We start from the raw sequence: 20364 nt of genomic DNA, 5'->3' as shown, positions 1-20364 counted from the left end.
AATAGACAAGATGGAAATGCAACTAATTATCCAGAAAGATGATGTTAAAGGTGAGGAAGCTGATGACTCTGCTGTGAACAAGGCCAGGCTGATTCTGGCAGATCCCGATCATCCACTCCATGGTGAGTTCAGGTTCCAGCTGGACGCAGGTACTGTACTTTTCGCTCTATAAGTCGTTTTTTGCATTAATTAAGCCTTTTGCATAATTTGCATGCCCTGAGACTTATACGCTGAAGCAACATATTTATGGATCCCCCTCATATTTATAAACCAATTTTTGGCTGAGATATGACCTTTTTCATTCATTCTGACTGAAAATATTGAATACTACCATTTTCAGTCGCTCATGGCACCTGAGTAGTAAGGCATGCTGTTGTGTCATGTAATAGGGAAAAGTAGCTATTAATGACACAATCGGCTTGCCATAGCTTGCCTCCTTCGTTCTGCTCGCATGGAGCAACTGTCAAATCAGCTTCATTTCGCTGCGCCGGCCCAGCGAAATGAAGCTGATTTGACCATTAAAGTGCATTTATTAAGTAAAAGTTCAACTGGACACACCTTTACTATAATGTCGAGTAAACAAATAATTGTTTTTAGGTGTTTATCTTGTTAAATTTCGAAGAAATGAGCAGCGAGTCGTCTCTCTTCGCGCTACTTCAGCATATCGGCTATTGAAACGCAGCTGATTTGATCGTCAAATTGCATTTATTAAGGAAAAGTTAAACTGAGACACACATTTAATGTAATTTCGAGCAAACAAATTATTGTTTTTAAGTGTTTATCTTGTTAAATTCTTGTTAAAGTCCTCCCGTGCACGCTCCCGCAGCCACCATTTGGCAGCCAATTGATTTGTGGCACAACACCGGCCCATGTTTCTTGGTTGTCAGCGGAGACTCGTAACAAACGCGACACGTCAGTGGTGACACATAATAGATGCGACGTATACGGCGAAGCAACTTATTTATGGATTTTCCCACTTTATTAGACATATTTGGACTGATGCAACTTATAGAGCGGTGCAACGTGTATGGTGGAAAATACTACCCAGATACGAACAGACTGAAAAACTCATTCATCCTTGTAGTGATCAGGCTTCTCAACGAACAGTGATGATTTACCGTTATTTTAATGTCTCTATGTCTTAGTATAGATGTTTTATGTGCTACTGACTGCGGAACAAATTGCCTCTCGGGATAATAAAGATTCTTGAACTTGAACTTGAAGCTCCAAGCAGCAAACTAAAAATGTATTTTGGTCTAATCTTTAAAATGTGTCACCACATTCACATCTGTTCGGAGGCCACAAACGCAGTGTTTGCATTTCTGCAGATGTTGCAGAAGAAATTAAAAGTACAATAAATCATGATGCAAAGAGCGGATGGAAATCCTTCAGTGGGTGTTGATAAAAACAACCTGGAGTTGCTTCATATTTTATTCTTTTACGAAATGCACGACGGGGATTATGTTATTGCTGAACGCATAATCTGAGCCACTCCTTCAATATTAATGTACTTAAACTGAGCTTTTGATAAACACGGCAACAAACGAGTCACTGTTCTACAACCATCGGTGTCAATCAGAGCAAAACTAAAAGTTGCATCCAGCCTGAGCACAAGCATGAAGGTCAGTAAGATGCTTCCCCACCTTTTGTGCACCTCCATCAGCTGATAGGAAGCTCCTGCGTGCTCCTTTTGGGCTGCAGAGACACAAGAAGTAAATGTTTTACTCTTTATGGTGTTTAGATGAACGTCCTGCAGAGAGTCAGAGGATTGAAAGGAACACAGTGAGGAGGACCGTCACTTTGAAAACAACAATTACACGTTCGTTTATCCAACAATGGCGCCGTTCTTTAAGCTGCAACGCTATTATAGCAAAGTAATAATAAATAATTTGGGGTTTTGTGTCAGACTCCAGAAACGTGCTTAGCACAGCTAATTCTGAAAAAAGTGATGGTTTGTATTTGTTCTGATGTGGCTTTGTGGCACTCTTCACTGCAGAAGAGCTCAAGAGAACAAGATTTATTTTACATTTTCATCATGAAAATACAGAAATAGTGACAGGAGAGAAATGTGTTAGACAAATAACTCAGTTTCTCTCTTGATATGGTTCTCACTGCGCAAACATACTGACCTGAGAAGCTTCAGTGCCTGAAAGTCTGAGGCAGAAGTCAAATCTGCCTGATCCCTATCTTATTGTCTCATCTTTACTCTGAATCCACCCTGTCTGTCTCCACACACACACCACACACACATACACACACTAAAACCTCCTCAGTATTCCGGCAGTGAGACAATGATAGCAAATATTACTGGATGAGTGCGAGTGAGGATTACAGAAAGTCTTCTAATTTAGAGATAAATAAAGAAAATGAAATGAAAAGATGTGAACAAGAGCTACAAAAAACAAACAGATAACTATACGTATAAGAATCACAAATACAAAAATTAAGAGCTGGAGTACTAAAACAAAATGTATAATTACCAAGAAAGGTACAACTAAACAAATCAAAATGCAAATGGATAAAAACACCCAGCAACCATGTGAAAAAATAATTAAAATATGTTCCTATAAACTCAAAACAGCCACAAAAAATGACCACAGTCAAACAAAAGGGCACCAAAATAAATGTAACACTCATACAAAGTAACCCAAAATAAAATACGGAGCAAAATAACCAGAATTTTACCCAAAACTACGCGCAAATCTGGGAGTTTTTGTTGTTTTCAAGGATTTTACTCAAATGAGCAAAGACTGTGTCACAATCTATTCTCATGGTGAAGCTGTGGAGAGATTAGAAGGAGGAATATTGGAGATTAAAAGTGAAAAGATGCCAACATACTGACTAAAATCTTATTATAGAGAGAAATGTTCCATCAGAACCACACAAAGTCCAAAAAACTGCTGCCAAAGATGAAAATCTTTACCGGAGTAAAGAGCGAGTAAAACTCTATCATTGCTCTTTGTGCGAGTCCTAATTATGTTTGGAGAATATTAAATTAATTCATATTAAATGTTCTTATGGATTGTTCTCGAGACAAATCTTTTAACGTTTCAGAACAAGGCGCTCACAGCTGAAGTCGTTTCTCACCGGCGAGAACGAAAACCTCCATCTTGTCCTTGAATGGCTGCAGGTGCTCTTCAGGAGAGTCCGAACAGACTTTCTGTACGTTTTTCTCACATTCTGAAGGAAAACAATCAAAGCACAAAAATAAATAAAAAATAATCATTTAGGATAAAGTGATCAAAATAATGCAACAATTAGCCCTGCAATTTGGGAGCCAATAAATAAATAAATACACAGTGAGATAATTAAATATATATTTTTTTAATTAAAAAAAATTGAAAATGACATTTAATTATTTAATATCATTATTTAAAAGGCACATTTATTTATTTAATGGTACATTTGCTTAATTAATTGTGTATTTAATCATTTCGTTGTGAATTTAATGATTTAATGATGTATTAAATCATTAAAAGATACATTTAATTATTTAATGCTATGTATTGGTACATTTATTTATTTCATTGTATATTTATTTATTTAGCTTCATGGCATATTTATTTTCATGATGTATTTATTTATTTAATTTCATGATGTACTTATATTGTTTAATGGAACATTTGTTTAATTAATTTTGTATTTAATAATTTCATTGTACATTTAATGATTTAATCATGTATTAAATATTTAAATTATACATTTAAATATTTAATGGTACATGTATTGGTACATTTATTTATTTCATGATGTGTTTATTTATTTAATTTCATGATGTATTTATTTATTTAATGGAACATTTGATTAAATAATTGTGTATTTAATCATTTTGTTGTACATTTAATGATTTAATGATGTATTAAATAATGAACTGATACATTTAAATATTTAATGGGACATGTATTGGTACATTTATTTATATCATTATGTATGCATTTATGTAATGTCATGATGTATTTATTTATTTAATGGAACATTTGATTAAATAATTGTGTATTTAATCATTTTGTTGTACATTTAATGATTTAATGATGCATTAAATAATGAACTGATACATTTAAATATTTAATGGGACATGTATTGGTACATTTATTTATATCATTATGTATGCATTAATGTAATGTCATGATGTATTTATTTATTTAACAAATTTTGTCACATTCCACCCTCCACAGATGTTGCTGAGGTTCCCAAAATTGGGGCTGAGACCTCAAAACGTTACATTTTGGGTCCATCTTTAGTGTGGTTGTAAGAAAAAATAAAAACAGCCCTAATTTTAATTTTTTTTTAAAGTCTATAATGTGAGTATAAGCTATTGTTATAAGTTTTTAAGCGATGTTTGTGCAGTTCAACCAAGAGGAAATTCCTGGTCATTGTTAATTTGGGGTTCAAATGAAAAAAAGTTTGAGACTCATGGATCTAACACACAAGTGTAACTTGTAACGTGTAACTTTTAAGTAGTTACTTGGTATTTTTCTAATTAATATTTACGCATGGGTTTTGTTTTATTTTATTTAGGGCAGTGCTTCTGGTCCTTGAGCAACACCATCCTGCATGTTTTAGTAGTTTCCCTGCTGCAGCACACCTGATTCAGCGGTTTAACTACTTCCCCATGTTCTGCAGAAGCCTGTTAATTACCCATTCATTACAATCAGGTGTGTCAAAGAAGAGAAACAACTAAAACATGCAGGATGGTGTTCCTCAAGGACCAGGGTTGGGAACCCCTAATTTAGGGAGTGCTGTGGTGTTTAGTAATTCAGTTTAAACTAAAAATCTCCTCAGGACTGTGCATTAAAATGAGCCTCTGTGGCCAAACTCAATTCAATTCACTTTATTTATATTTTGCCAAATCACAACAGAAGTCGTCTCAGGGCACTGAACAGAAACATTCACATATAGAAAGTCAATTAATAACATTTATCTAAGGAGCCAACAGAAATTCACCCTTTCATGGTGAACTGAAGTATTTTTGTTAATTATTGTTCAAAATATCTCATTTACAATAATTCATTGCACAACAAAGAACTCTAATCAAAACGTTTTAATAGGACAAAAGCTTCAATATTGTAAAATATGTAAGTAATTTAGTTTTTAATTTTATTTTTACTGATTCTCAAGGAAGCAAATTTGACATAACATTAGGAGTCGACATCACAATATCCATTTCAGTACTTAATAGTGTAAGATTAAATATATCAGTGCATTATGATATACAAAAACAAAACTACAGTAATTTAGTTTTTTTATCAATTTTGGTTCATGGTTTACAAAATCTTTCCAAGATGTGGAGATAGACGACCAGTAAAGGATGATGTGGGGCTGATCCAGCTCCACCTGCGCCACTCTGGCAGCTTAATCAGAGCAGCTTCCTCTTTCAGATTCCCTCAAAGATGGCGACTAAGAAACTCTGCTCCCTCTCCGTCGTCCTCTGCCGCTCTGCGTCCAATCAGTGGATCAGAGGAGCCAGTCTGCGGAGCCAGCCATAATAGAGCCGGGCCCTCGGGCCCCCCTGCCCCGCTGCTCGACCTCCATCTCTCAGATAAGATTACAAAAGAATACTGTTTTCATTTGGCATTTGTGTAAACTGTTGAGACGGGTATCTCTCAGTGCATTGTGTGAGAAACCTTTCTTTTTTGTCTGAATTTTCTGCCGACAAAAGTTTGCTTATTCCAGACCGAAGAGGGTCCGTCACATAAACACGCTGCTTTTAGATGTGAGGCTGCAGTTACACAAACGACGGTGGTTTGGTTTCATGGTGGGGGACGAACGATCTCTTGAAGAGGTTCTGAGGTTTTCATGGCGACTGGCGACCGACCACCGCAGTGACATAAATCCAGCTCCAAAGCAAAACATCCAGCACTGGTTAAACAGTGGGGAGTCTTAAAGAGCACAAATGAAGTCCACTGCAGGTTCAACACAACAGAAAGACAAGAGAGAAACAATAGTTCATCGTGTCATGAGCACGAGGCTGGACCGTGATTATCATCTAATGCCCCTTTTCTGTTAGGAACTGTACAGCATGGTTCGAGTCGACTCGGCACGGTTCCAAGGCTTTTCCACAGTAACGGTTCGTGGAACCGGTCCCTTGTTTCAATATTCTCTGGGGATCTAAGCGGCCGAAGTGGCACCAAAACGTGATGTCAGACCACTGATTGGTCAGGGGGCGGAGTCACTGGCTGTTTGAGAAACTTTCGCAACAATAACATCCGCCATTTGCAATAACTTGAACTTGAGGAGCAGCTGGATTTATTTTTAAGATTTTAAAAACATTAACGACAACACCGTGGTCTAATGATTCCCTCGGGCCGGCCGTCATCTCCACGGCTTCGAGTTCCGCCGGTCACCGCATGAGCCTCCGTGCTGCCGACCCCCGAGGCCCTGACCTCGCATGCCCATGAAGGCCAGACCCCGAGCTCCGGCAGACGGGTGGATCGGGACGGGTCTGGGTGAAAACGATTTTTAAAAACATTTTATGTATAAAAAATAACGTATTTTTTTAAATCAGGGAAGATTAAAAAACAAATGAACAGTGCCGGCTTTATCGTGAAATCCTGTTTTCACTTTAATGACTTTATTAAATAATCTGTTAAAGTTAACTCAGCTGAAAAATCCTAAAAAGACAAAATTATTGGATCTCTCAGGAATATTTCCCTCAAATATGTTTAAAGAAGAGACACAGCCTTTGTTTTAAATTTATTCTAGATGTACAAAATCACAAAACAAGAATTAAACTTTTAAAGCAAAGCTAAAATTAAAAATAAAAATAAATCAGTGAACAAGAAACAAAACCACACATCTAAACTGAACAATAAAAGACACAAAGAGTGTAAATACATCAAATCATGAAGAAAACCTACAAAGTTTTAAATATAGATGCTTCTGTAGAATCTTCATCAGAGATTTAATGGTGAACTAAAGTTCATTAGCAGGATATATATATATTAATTTGATCATGTTAATAATCTGTATTCTTTTGAATTTACCAGAAACTTCAAAATAAATTCTCACCCTGCACTGGAACCTGTTTCAAGGTCTCGCCGCCACCAGCTGGTAAGGTGTGTGACACAATGGAAACACAGCTCATACCGTGCTGAGCTGAGTCAAACCGTGCTGCACCGGTACTAAAGGTACTAATGGAAAAGGGGCATAACAGAGGCATGGGGAGAACTGGCCGAGGTCAAACCATTTCTTTCACGGCATCGTTGTAAACGCCTTCATGGTCTTGTCCCACAGCCTGCTTGTTCTCTCAGGTCAGCAGGTCAGTTCCTGTTGGTCGTATCCAAGTTCAAGAGGAGGCTGAGAGGTGAACGGGCGTTTTCAGTCTCTGGTCCCAAAACCGTGAACCTGTGGATCCTGTTCCGCCAGGATCCGGCTCGAATTACTAGTAGGGCAAAATTTAAGTGCCATTAGTTGGCAACAAAGTGTTAACCTATTAGTAAAAGTGTTTGTTGAACCAGTATGATCACATGTAAAACTAGTGCAGTGGAGTTGTGAACTACTGGGTGAAACTGACACTTGAGATCAAGAATATTGAATCTATACACAAAGGGCTTGCCATACAGGACACAATTAAGCAGGTACTGCACATGAAATGATCACATGAAAACAGTCTCGGATTTAAGGTTCGCGAAAAACTGAACCGCAACAAAAGAGTCCGAACCAGCCAAGCGGGGACACAGGGAGAGTGAACAAAAACAAAAGCAGAGCTTCAAACCAGGCATGAGGGCAGTTCAAACACACCGAACAAAAGGAAGCTGCGACAGACGATCTAGATTACGACGTAGTTTGTGTAGATGGGCTGATAAGACAAAGCTGTGCTGAGAGGTAAAGAAAACTATCTGCAGTGCAAGTCTGGGGGCCACACGGGTGCCCAGGTGATACAGCCGAGCAGGTTAAGCATCTCTCTGCAGAGATCCAGCAGATAGCAGAGGTCTGGAGATTACGTAAGTAGAACGCTACAGTCTCCCTGCGTTGGCGACATGGGCACAAAGGCACAACAATGGGAGATCTGATGGGCAGAGGGATTAGAAGCTGGATCTGAAAGGCGCCAGGCCGGTATATCAGCAGCAAGACTCCTGCTAGTCGCTCACTTCACACACACACACATGAAACGCACATAAAACCACAACAGCACACTCATAATCGCACACATGCACTGCGAGCATTGTCTTCAGAGCTGACCGGCGCGCAGAGTGGCGTCACGAAAGCACACGGATGGATAAGAAGGACGAGAGGAAATCTTTTGTTTTAGGACTTCAGCTAACGTGGTCACAGGGGCAGGCTTTCAGCCCCCAGTATAAACAGTTTAAAGAGTTTCTCAGTGGGGGCCAGAGAGGGGTTGGGGGTTGGAGGGGGGTGCCAAACTGTGCCGTGGTTTGGTCAGTGGGCGCCTCTGGAGAGCAGTCAAAGAAAAGCACAGAGATACAGTTACTCAGGCTGGGTTTGATTCTTAAACAAAACGACCACAAGTCGAGGCCGCTCCTGGTCAACCTGCATGTGGAGGTTCCTCTTCTCATGCTTTGAGGGAACATCTGCAACCGTCTAACACCGTGACTAAAAGTAGGACGGGATTTATGCCAATTTCTTTTTCACATCAGCGACAACAAGATGTTAAAGCGGCGTCACGTACTTGTCAGATCTTCTTTGAGCTGTTTTAGATCTCTGCTCAGGTCATCGAACTTAACTTGCGCTGCCTCAAAGACGTCCTGAGGTTCAGGGAGAGGAAACACACTCGTATCTGTGCCAGAGTGCTGATGAAATATAAGAAAAATTAACAATTATCAGCTGGAACAATGTGCAGCTTAATATAAACCCTCAAAATTAGATCTATACAATAATGCATGGACTTTTTTGTCCATAAACTTGATAGATAACTCTACATCATTTGTGAAACAAACCAGTTTGTTTAAAGCAAAACAGACACAGCTCGTCAAATAATGATTTTTTTTGTCTTTTTATTAATTACCTTGTCTACGTTGTGCAGGTAGTATGACACAACATAGTCCACCAGGCTGATCCGATTGTCCTAACAGAAAATTCAGACACCAAAGCCAACTTTAAAATCAGTGCAAAGAAAAACCTTAGTTAGGATATGACTAGTTTTTTTAATATTTGTCCACAAAAGTCCTTGAAAGTTGAAAAAAAAAAAACAGTCACTCAAAAATCTCAGTTTGAAGCAAAGAGATGTAGCAATAAGGTTTACAGGTTGCTGTATGTGTGTGATATATATATTTTTTAAATTGACTGAAGCATGAATGGTTCTTTTTAACCCATGTGAAACATTTTTTTGGTTTAGACGTGTAGTTCCTAATTATGTCCAGCAGAGGGCGCACTAGTTCATTTGAAGCTGTCGAAGAGCGCGCTCGTGCTTCGTTTCACTTCCTGTTAAGCTTCCGTAAGATGACCGGGATCACGCCAAGGATAACACACGGTAAAAAAAAAAGTCACAAAATAGCCCTTACAGTAAATATTAATTAATTTAACTAATTTTAACAACTTGTGCTCTTCTTTTAGTTTAATTCAGAGTGGAACCAATATTATATATGCACAGTTTTAAGTGTTTGGAAACATTTGTTGTTTTACGCTAATGCTATTGCTAAGTGCTAACAGTTAGCAGTTGTTATGAAGCTGTGGCTGAGTGGTTAGAGCAGTCGTCCTCCAATGCAAGAGTTGGGGGTTCGATTCCACCAGGAGTCACATGTTGAAGTGTCAAGACTCTCATTGCCTCCGATGTATGTCCCATCAGTGTATGAATGTGATAACGCACTGATTATTCTTTGTACAGATATAGATTGAATGAATTTAGTCTATTTAAAGCCCTTCCTGGATTCAAAAACCTTACTCTTTCTCAAACCCAGACTGCCCGATTATAACAAGCTGTATTTGCGCATGTGCCATTGCTTATACGCCCCTGTTTAAAGTGGAATAAAATTTTTAAAAAGCAACATTTCAACTACATTTTCTTACTTTGATTCCACACATTTAAACAATGTTTATCACCAAGTAAGTTTGAGCAAAACCAGCTGTGGGGTTTAAAAAAATTACAACTTTAATGCATCTTAACACAGACAGACAAAAAATATTAACACTTTCCCCAGAATCATTTAATCATTTGCATTTATTGATATACTGACAACAACTTCTGTACCTGAAAGGGGCATTAAAGTTGTAATAAGCACCTTTGAGCGAATGCTACTTTATGCTTCCTATTCAATGCAAGGTGCTTTAAAAAAGTTTGGGGTATGAGAGAGTTATTCTACATTCTGGACACACTTTAAAGTATTTAAAATTTATTATTAAAGATAAGCTAATCACCATGATAGCTCCAAGTTAGCCTGATAGGTGTTGCTAACTGAAACATTATAAATGCATTGTTCTGTACTGTTCTGATTAAGAACCATTAAATTTGTTGTATTTGTTATAATATCTATGTTGAATTGATTGTAATAGTATTTCACGTTGAGCGTGAAACCTTAAAAGCATACATTAGATGGTTGCTAAACGAGTATTTGTCACCTTATGTAAAACGTAGTTGTTGTAAGAAAATATAGCAATCTTTATTGTTAAATATAAACTTCAGTCATTGGTTTTATTGTTGGGTATTAATGAAACCAAGCCAAGCCCAGAGAGACTGCTGACAGTTATAATGTGGCCGACTGACAGACGTTTCACATTTTACTGATCAGTAATTCATTCGTTCCTCGGACACCTCGTGAAAACTTGCACACGCGCTTTGCTGTACTTTGGTAGCATTAAGGACACATACTTTAGTTAAAAGCAGTAAAGTAAAAATATGTATATATCCTAACCTCTCATTTAAACCTTTTCACACTCAAAAAAAGACTAATTTGGCTTTAATCATTTTTTAAATAAAAGAGCTATTATTTGTTTTATTGTACATGCAAATTATTACAGTTGTTGGTTGCTGTTAGTATTAACTTGTCAACTTTTCATACATTTTTATGGTACACTGCTCCTTTGATGCCAGTGTCTTCATTAACCTACTGTTGTAAAGTTAGTATCATATAGTCCGTCTCTTGTCTTCTATAAAGCTAAATATTGTTTGGAGTAGAAGGAATGGGACCCTCAATTGTTTGATGAGTGTTTGCTAAATGAATTAAAAAAATAAATTGAACTATTCAGCTGATTTAGAAAAAGCCTGCTCGGTTCTAAAACCTCTCTTTTTGTCCAGTTTTATTAGAAACGGACAGATGAGAACATTTCCAAAGAACTTTAAATGTAGAAATCAGTCCTTTCTTGTTATTTTGCTTTGCCCTGTATCTAAAATATCCGAGTATTGTTTATCTCTTGTTTCCCTGCGCATGTTTGATTAATATATTATTACGTCTGTTCCTGCAGCCTTGTACCCTTGTTTCAAGCCCTATAAAAGCAGCAGATTTCAATTTGAAAGGGTCATAGCAGGGGGAAATGAGATTCAGTAGCTCTGCAGTTATCAGACCTCACCTTGCTTTTGACGTCCTTTAGTTTGGGGAGAATTTCCATCCCAAAGCCATCGGCCTGACCTCTGATCCTGCTGCCTCCGTTCATGTGGTTTCCTAGAGCCAACACCAGTCCTATCACCTCCCTGACACTGTTGCTTTCCAGCAGAACCTTAAAGCAGAACATGTTTATGTCATATCTTCTCGTAGCTTTGCCCAGATGCCTGGTATGTCTAGTTTTACCTTGCATACAGAGGAGACAGAGTTGAGCTTGCGTTTAATGGTGGCAATCCCATCGATGAAGGCTGACTTGAAAATAATGCAACTAGCTCTGCCCACAAAGTCAGGGATCTGAGACAGCTCATACAGGAACCTAAAGGACATTTACAGTAATAACCACAAACATTTTAGAACCCATTTTTCTCCTTATGGTCAGTCTAACCTCATAAATGCTGCTATGCACTCTAAAACACTCCTGTCTGTAAAAATACTGACTGCTCAGGTTTGTCCAGCAGTTTAACATCCTCTTCCTCCGACGTCTCGTAGTGTTTTCTGATCTTCTCCAGCTCGTCTGGCTGTGCTCTCTGACACAGGGAAAATCCAATTAAAAATGTTGTTTGTGGTTAAAATGCAGTCAAATTATGTAGAGTAATGCATACATTCTCAAATAGTGCCTCAATGGCCTCCAGGTCCACCACAGAATTATCCACGGTTAGTACAGCTGGAAGTATGAATATATAATACATCAATTGTTAACACAATATGCAAGATGTCTTCTATTACCGTAAAGCAGTTTTTGAATTCAATCAGACTTTATGACAACATAAGGTAACGTAGCACACATCAAACTAGTTGGTACGAAAGTTGAGAGTCCATTGTTTTTCTTGACACCCTAATGAGTTGAAACAGTGGATCTCCATCTTTTTATAACTAAAAGTTTATGCAAATACTAAGCTTTCCAAGAACCATTTTTATGGCAGACATTTAAAAACAGTTTGACAAGCTTATATTCCTGTCTGAAATCTTACACAATCCCATCACTGGTTGAAAAAATATAAATTTTATTTCTAAAGCATGTAAAAAAGAAAAAGGTTGACTGAAGTGCTTTATACGTTGGTTTAAAATAATACAGTACAATCACACACAAAAAAAAATTGAATGAAGATCAGATAAAATATCCATCATAATTCACATTTGCAGTTATTTCTGATCTAAACGTTTTGACAGGAAATCGTGTGAGCCGCAGCGTTTGACTCACCCAGCTGAATGTCCTTCATCTCCAGGTGCAGGCTTGAGATGAGGATGCCCACGGCCTGGGAACGCTTGCTATCCAACAGCTTAATGATCTGAAACGCACGGTTACCATGACTACCGCACCACCAGAAACCACTAGTGTGTCTGTTAGTGAAGCGAAGCGCAGAGCAGATGGAAATAACTGCAGAATGACTCTTCTTCTGTACGGAAAGAAAATTTAGCACAGTAATGAAAGAATAGTGAATATAACTAACATTAACACAAAAAACACGAGCCTATTTTTCATCCTGGAAAAGTTTGAGGACTGAACTTTTTATAAAATAAGATGCCGTGGGCTCCCTCTGGTGGAAAAATTACCTTTGCACAGTTACGTCATAACAAACAGATGCTACAGAATCTGGAATGTATAAAAACACTGAAATGAAGTTTCTTACCTTCCTGGCCTTGGATTTCTTCTCATAAGCCTCAGACAGCGGCTTTCTTTTAGTCTTTGTGACGCTTTTAGCAAAGAGATCCTCGAACTCGCTGGCATTGATTATTCTTGGTTCGTCCAAGATGTTCCACAGTGACTTGTTACTGAGGGAGAAACGTATAATTAAATGGTCTTAATTACCCCTGGAAAACATCTGTAACACCTGTTTGCTGACATGAAGTGTCAGAGCGGGTTTATTAAACTTGTTCAAAGTTTATGCATCTAATTGAATTTATTCTGTGCTGTTTGTAGGTGTTGAAGTTCAGTGAGTCAGTTTAGTGTAAAACCAGTTTTTAAATAATCTGCACATCATTTTCTCTTTGAACCAAAAAATGACACCTTCGTAACGTTTTTGAGCATAAACATGTGAACGTTAGGCACATTGTTAATCTCTAAATATATTTTTAACGCATTTATGAATGTAACATGATGCTATGATTCATGTAAAATGTAGTGAAGTATGAATTTTTATCAAGTAATTGGTTTTAAAACATATTTGAAAGAGTTTAAAACATTTCATTTAAGAGGGTTGTGTGGAAAAATGGGTGTTTTGGGGCGTGAAATAATTTAATACATATAACTTTTAACGTGATCCCAGAAACTTATTAGAATAATTGTTTCTGCTTCAGCATTTTTATGCCACTATTTCATTTAAAAATTTTAAATTGTGATTCATAAAATAGTAATGGTCTCTTTTCTATTGTTAAGCTTAAATTATTTCGACACAATTCAATAAAAACGTTTAAATTCTTGAGTGATTAGACATGCGTCATTGTCACCGTCCCACAAAACCCGTTTCGGTGCTTCAACTCCACAACTTCAGAGCAAATCTTGTGCATTTTTTATAGTTTTGAGCCATTTTTACTCAAATTTCAAAAGTAAATAAACACAATAAAACCATGCTAGCAGTAACTAGAAAAATTTAATTTCCTGCAAAAATGCAGTGTGAATGCTTATTGCAGAAGAACTTGCTGAAAAACAGCTGAAATTAGCTTAAAAAAAACATGCTGAAATGTAGCTGGAATGGAAGAAAAAGCCTAAATTAGCAGAAGAAAGCAGAAAGAACACATATTTGCTGAAATTGGTTTAAACATTCAGAAATGAGCAGAAAAGTTAGGAAAGTAGCTAAAAAAACTGAACTTGTAAAAAAAATGGCTGAAAATTAGCTGCAAGGCAGGAAAAAAAAGCTTAAAATACCTAAGGATGTGGGAAGAGCTGACATTAGCAAAAAATATGGAATTAACTGAAAAGACTAAAATTAGCATAAAGTAGCTGAAATAGCTGAAACTACCACAGTTAAGCTGAAAGGTGCATAACAAGCTGAAATTAGCAGAAAGAAGTTAATTAGTCTGAAAGTAGCAGAAAATACCCTGAAAAACTTCAATTAATTAGAAAACAGCTGAAAATAGCTTAAATAAGTTAAAAAGCAAGCTAAAAATTAGAACACGCTTAAATTAGCAGAAAAAGGAAAACGTTTGCTCAATTAGGTTGAAAGAAGCAGAAATTAGCACAAAAAGTGGAAATTATCTTAAAAAAACTGAAATTAGCAAGGAATAGCTGAAAAGTTGCTATAAAAGCAGAAAGAAGCTAAAATGACCAGAAGTAAGTGGTGAGAGCACATCTTTACTGCAGGACAAAGTTTAAATTAGTGCAAAAGATTTGGAATTAGCTGAAAATCTAAAATTAGCATAAAACAAATAAATAGTAGCTGAAATAACTGAAACTATCAGAAATATGCTGAAAGGAGCAAAACAAGCTGAACTTAGCAGAAATAAGTTAATTAAGGTGAAAATAGCAGAAATGAAAAACTTGAATTTATATGAAAACAGCTGAAATTAGCTAAAAATGCTAACAAGTTAAAAAAATGAAAGTAGCAGAAAGAAGTTAGAAGAAGCATAAAATGTAGTTAGCAGAAATATTCTGAAAGGAGCACAAAACAGCTGAAAAACAGCTGAAATTAGCTGAAAAAAAGTTTAAATTTGCACAAGGAAGCTGAAAGAAGCTGAACCAGCTCCTTCAAAAAGCTTCTCTAAAGTTATGCAGCCCATCTTTAGATATGAATGAATCAGATTTGGGGCAGCACGGTGGCGCAACTGGTAGAGCTGCTGCTCTCAGCAAGCAGGTCCCTGGTTCAAATCCCGGCATGGGGGGCCTTTCTGGGTGGAGTTTGCATGTTCTCTCTGTGCATGCATGGGTTTTCTCCGGGTACTCCGGTTTCCTCCCACAGACCAAAAACATGCATGTTAGACTGACTGGTAACTCTAAATTGTCCCTATGTGTGAGTGAGAGACTGAATGGTTGTCTCGTTTGTCTCTGTGTTCCTGTGATGGACTGGACATCTGTCCAGGGTGTCCCCCGCCCCTCGCACAGTGATTGCTGGACATGGGCACCAACGACCCCCGTGACCCAAAATGGAAGAAGCGGTTAAAAGATAATGGATGGATGAATCAAATTTGATAAAGCTGTCTTTAATTTATGATCTTGAATGAACTTACTTGTCGTCCTGGATCTGGATTCTGGTCCAGTAAAGAGGCTTCATGGGTCGGGAAGGCTCCACCGCTGGCTTTCTTGCAGGTTTATCAAAAATGAGATCCCCAGCTGGTGGTGGTGGGGGAGCAGGCCCTGACGAGGATGGAGGAGGTGGAGGTGGAGGAGGAGCGGCACCTGTCAAGGATGGAGGTGGTGGGGGTGGAGGAGGAGGAGGAGGAGGGGGGCAAGGAGCGTTTTGCTTGGTCGGTGTCTGATCTTCACGAGGAAAAGTCTGAACTGAATTTGTAGGCGAGGAGAAGTTGTCCCTCTGACCGGCCAGGCTGAGGCCGATGGAAACCACGTCCAGTGTTTTTGGTGCCGCCTTCAGTCGAGCTTTCCCAGTCTCCTCTTTTTCCTCTGTATTTTCGCTGAAGGTCTGTCTGTCTGTCTGGACGCCAACTGTGCGGAAGGCTTTGTGTAAAAAGTCGCCTGCTGTGGAAACGGCAACGTCCCTCTGCTCTCTCCGAGTCCAAGCCTGGCAGAGTTTGTCCTGTCGCTCAGCCAGAAGGATCTCCAGATGGGTGACGTTGCTCTGGTTTTCCTCCCTCAGTGTGGAGAGCTCCCGCTCGTAGTTCTCCTACAAATTAATTTAGTAAAAGTTTAGCATGACATTGGCAAATATAATAAGCATGGTGTTTGAGTTTTACAGCCTGTGAGGTTGTTTTTGGTTCAGATAAAAGCTTTTATTGACCCACTAAAATGCACTTTTTTCAGCAAAAAAATCATATGGTTCATCTGATAAATCACTACCACATCTTATTCTGTGTGGGGGGTCTCAAGTATCTGAACCAAGTCTACCATATTTTTTTGCTGTATAAGTAGCACTTTTTGCATAAATTATAATGCCCTGTGACTTATACATCAAAGCGACTTATGTTTTTTCCCATATCTATAACCCAATTCTTGGCGGAGATCTGACAATTTCATTCATTCTGACATGGAAAATATTGAACACTACCATTTTCAGCCACTAGAGGGTGATCGAGTATTATGGCAAGCCATATGTCTCGTTAATAGGTAAACGTGGCTATTAATAAGACACTTTGCTTGCCATACAAAGCTACCTTTGTCTTGCTAAGGAACTCCTGGAACAAACGTCAAATCAGCTGCATTTCGCCGAGCCGCCCAGGCGAAATGCAGCTGATTCGACCATTGAAGTGCATTTATTAAGGAAAAGTTCAACTGAGACAGACCTTTGCTATAATTTTGAGCAAACAAATAATTGTTTTTTAAGTGTTAATCTTGTTAAATTCTTGTTTAAGTCCTCCCGTGCATGCTCCCATGGCCGCCATTTGGCAGCCAATCGATTTTTGGCACACCAGCCCACGTTTCCGGGTTGTCAGTGGTGACGCATAACACATGCGACTTATATGGTGAAGCACATATTTACGTTTTTTCCACTTTATTAGACATATTTGCACTGATGCGACTTCTACGGCGGTGCGACGTGTACGGCAGCAAGTACGATAATTGTTTCTTGGCGTTTTCTGAGTTTTTTTCTGTCCTTGTTAGGAAACAACCTGAGGTTAAGAAGGATGGAACAGATTACAGTTAGTTAATTTCAAATTACCTATACAACACCAATCCAGACCTAAAGAAATCTCAAAACCGATTTAATGCAAAATCCTATTCATCTCAGTTTATTTCAGTGCAATCAAATCTTGAGTATTTTCACAAAAACGTTATTTTTTTCTTAACAGTTAACTCGTATATTTTAAGACTCCTTTTTAATATATGTTTTTTTCATTTTGAATGTCTCGTCTTAATCTCAGTATGATTATCTTTGAGGGGGGAAAAAAAATAACCGCACATAAAACTCAAGTTTGACTTCTTTCCAGATTTCAAGCTTTTATTAAAGTTTACCTTTATTTTAATTTCTGACCTGTTATTGGTTATAAGACCACAAACTGTGTCTTGATGGGAACAAGTGAACTTAAATCACTTTACCTTTACAAATGTATAATTTTCTTCAGCCCATAAAGAAAACCAGGTATTCACTGACCTGTAACATCTCCAGCTCATCTTTGCATTCTCTCTTCAGCTGCAGGAGAGCAGCCTGATGCTCTGAGGACACAAGGACACACTTTTTTTACAACAGCTATAGAACAGCAGGGTTCATTTATTCAACTGATGCCCAAGAGCATGCTTTCTTTATAAAGTATAGCTGTTTAAAAGCAACATTACATTAAAATTATTTAAGAATTGATCACGTTTTGTGTATTAATATGAATAATAATCTATTCATCTGCTGCTTGTAGTCGGGTTGTGGGGCAGCAGCTTGAGCATGGAGGACCAGCTCCTATAGGAATATTCCAAGGTGTTCCCAGGCCGACCAGCATGTCCTGGATCTCCTTCTATTCAGACTTGCCTGGAAAACCTCCCTAGGGAGGTATCCTTACCAGATCCTTAAACCACCTCAACTGGTTCCTTTCGATGTGGAGGAGCAGCGGTTCTACTTTGAGTCTGTCTTGTATAACTGAACTTCTCATCCTATCCCTAAATCGGGTTCTCAAACCTTTTGGATTCAGGGACCCCTTACAGGGGTGAAAAAGTTTCAGGGACCCCATCATAACTCTTGTGTTTATTACATAATTTTCTTCAGTTTTTCTCTTTAATGCAATGGAAACATTTGTGTAACACAAATACTCAAGACCTGTTCTTTAATCGTGTTAATACAATTTTTATACTTTTAAACATGGAGTAGTTTTCATTCAAGACACACTTAATTAACAAAATTTTTAATTTCCACTTAGACAAATTACAGTTTTGAGAAAATTAACATAATCAAAAACCACTTCTGAACTTTACCTATTCATTTAATGAACGTACAGTAAATGTATTGCCAAATATATCAGACCCCCGGGGGTCCGTGAGCCAGTGACCCGGAGATCTCGTGAATAAATGTTCGCGAGTGGTGCCCAGTTTGAGAACCGCTGCTCTAAGCCCAGATACCATGAGGAGAAAACTGACCGCTTTTATCCACAGTTTCCTTGTTTTGGCCATTACCCAGAATTTGTGACCATGAGGGTGGGAACATATAAAAACATAATCATACTAATTATAATAAACGTTTCAGTTTGAGGCTGAGGCAGCAAAGCCTCAAATGTAACAAACTAACCCAAAGCTGCCAGGTTACAGCTCATGTCCTCTTATGCAAACAGTTTAAACAAACATTTATCTGCTAATAAAAGAGTTGAGTTACTGAGAGGTCAATTAGAAAGTATATTTTATCATCAGCCCGACTGTTTACAAGGATGTGGGTGTGTTCAGGTTTATCCCTGTTCAAACAGGGTTTTGTAATCCTGCTGAACAGATTCAACATTTAACACTTTTTATTTTATCCCCTTTCTCCTTTATTTTCTTGAGGGCATTGATGATATTAAAATGTGGGGCAAAAGTCAAATTTGTTTCATAAAGTTCAAAACCAAAGGCGTGTAACTTTTATTTAAGTTAATGGACCAAGTTAGAGCCAAACCTTATATTTTAAAGAAACAGTGTCGTGCTTTTTTAGTGGTTAGCAGTTTTTGTCAGGAGTTTGAGTGTGAATTTATTATTTTGTGTATAAAGTAATTTTTCTCTCAGAGGGAACATTGTTGTAGCTTCTCTGATGTTCCGTTTGTAAGTTTGTCCCTTCAGGGCTTCCCTCCCGGAAAGTTCGCAGATGTGAACTTTAGAATGTGTAAACTTACAAACAACTACATACTAAAGAGAAATGAAAAACATGTGACATTACACGAGATTTAGTAGTAGTTTAAATAAAATAAAATAAGACTTTGTATATCTTTTATAAACGTGTTGACATGTGACTTCCATTTTGCTATGTCTAAATCCAAGATGGCCACCTCCACTTATGTAAACCAGACACTCCTATCGTTCGAGGTGGTTGGTTGGGTGGCTGAAGATTATTACTCTATGTTGGCCTGGGACAATGTTAGACACCCCCCAGCTCCTCCTTTGCATCTGGTTGTGGATAAAACTGATCCCTCCACTCATCAGGATCCGCCACTCAAGAAAAAAAAACAATGTTCTTACACAGTATAACTCCTAAATGTCTTGCACCAAAAACATTTAGGTTCCAGTTCAGAAAAACACTCATCTCAAAAACTACAAACATTCAAATCTTTCAGGGACGGGGGAACATGGTTTTAACTCGGTGTTTGCACCAAGCTGCGTGGCTGTTGACAGTTGTACAACCACCATGAGGCATAAAAAAAATTAAGATTTGAATTCTAAACAGAAGATTAAGCTTTTATCTTTTTAAAAATCTGTTTATAATCCAGTACAGTTGTTCTCTTGCTTCAGGTGTGGTCGACACGTGGGGTGGAGCTGTGTTTGTTTTCACTGTGACACGATGTCCAACATGATATCAGAAAGCAAACCATTCTTACCACTCCCTGAAAAGAATGACAGTATAATATTTTAACTATTGATTTGAATTCTGCTTAGATTTTTTTAAAAGACAGTTTTAAGGTTTTGGAAGATTTTTATTCTCAAATTCCGTGCAACAAGATTTGGATCCCTTTTTGTGAAGCAGTGGCGATTTTAGCCTCTTTTTCAAGCACCCCTAAATTTAAAGTCAGCACCCCTGAAAAATAACGTTTTTTTATTTTTTATGGTGGTTTTAGGTTCCGTTTTATAACATCTATGATTCAATGCAACAACATAAACACA

At 37.9% G+C, this 20364-nt stretch overlaps 1 protein-coding gene across 1 annotated transcript in view; it reads right to left on the bottom strand.

Annotated features, from left to right (window-relative positions):
- The window catches only part of fmn1 (formin 1), a 37111-nt gene that overhangs the window by 2989 nt on the left and 13758 nt on the right, over positions 1-20364 (bottom strand). Inside the window, exons 3-15 of the mRNA XM_037685187.1 lie at positions 17696-17757; positions 15982-16270; positions 15660-15909; positions 13127-13268; positions 12697-12784; positions 12098-12159; positions 11934-12022; positions 11682-11811; positions 11464-11610; positions 8966-9025; positions 8630-8750; positions 3088-3180; positions 1644-1695 (exon numbers count right to left, since the gene is read on the bottom strand). Coding sequence (XP_037541115.1) covers positions 1644-1695; positions 3088-3180; positions 8630-8750; positions 8966-9025; positions 11464-11610; positions 11682-11811; positions 11934-12022; positions 12098-12159; positions 12697-12784; positions 13127-13268; positions 15660-15909; positions 15982-16270; positions 17696-17757 — 1585 coding nt within the window. The remainder of the gene's footprint in view (positions 1-1643; positions 1696-3087; positions 3181-8629; positions 8751-8965; positions 9026-11463; positions 11611-11681; positions 11812-11933; positions 12023-12097; positions 12160-12696; positions 12785-13126; positions 13269-15659; positions 15910-15981; positions 16271-17695; positions 17758-20364) is intronic.

Source organism: Nematolebias whitei, chromosome 12 (genome assembly GCF_014905685.2).
Source record: "Nematolebias whitei isolate Nwh7 chromosome 12, NemWhi1, whole genome shotgun sequence".
Lineage (NCBI taxonomy): Eukaryota > Metazoa > Chordata > Actinopteri > Cyprinodontiformes > Rivulidae > Nematolebias > Nematolebias whitei.
This window is presented reverse-complemented; position numbering and strand designations above follow the sequence as displayed.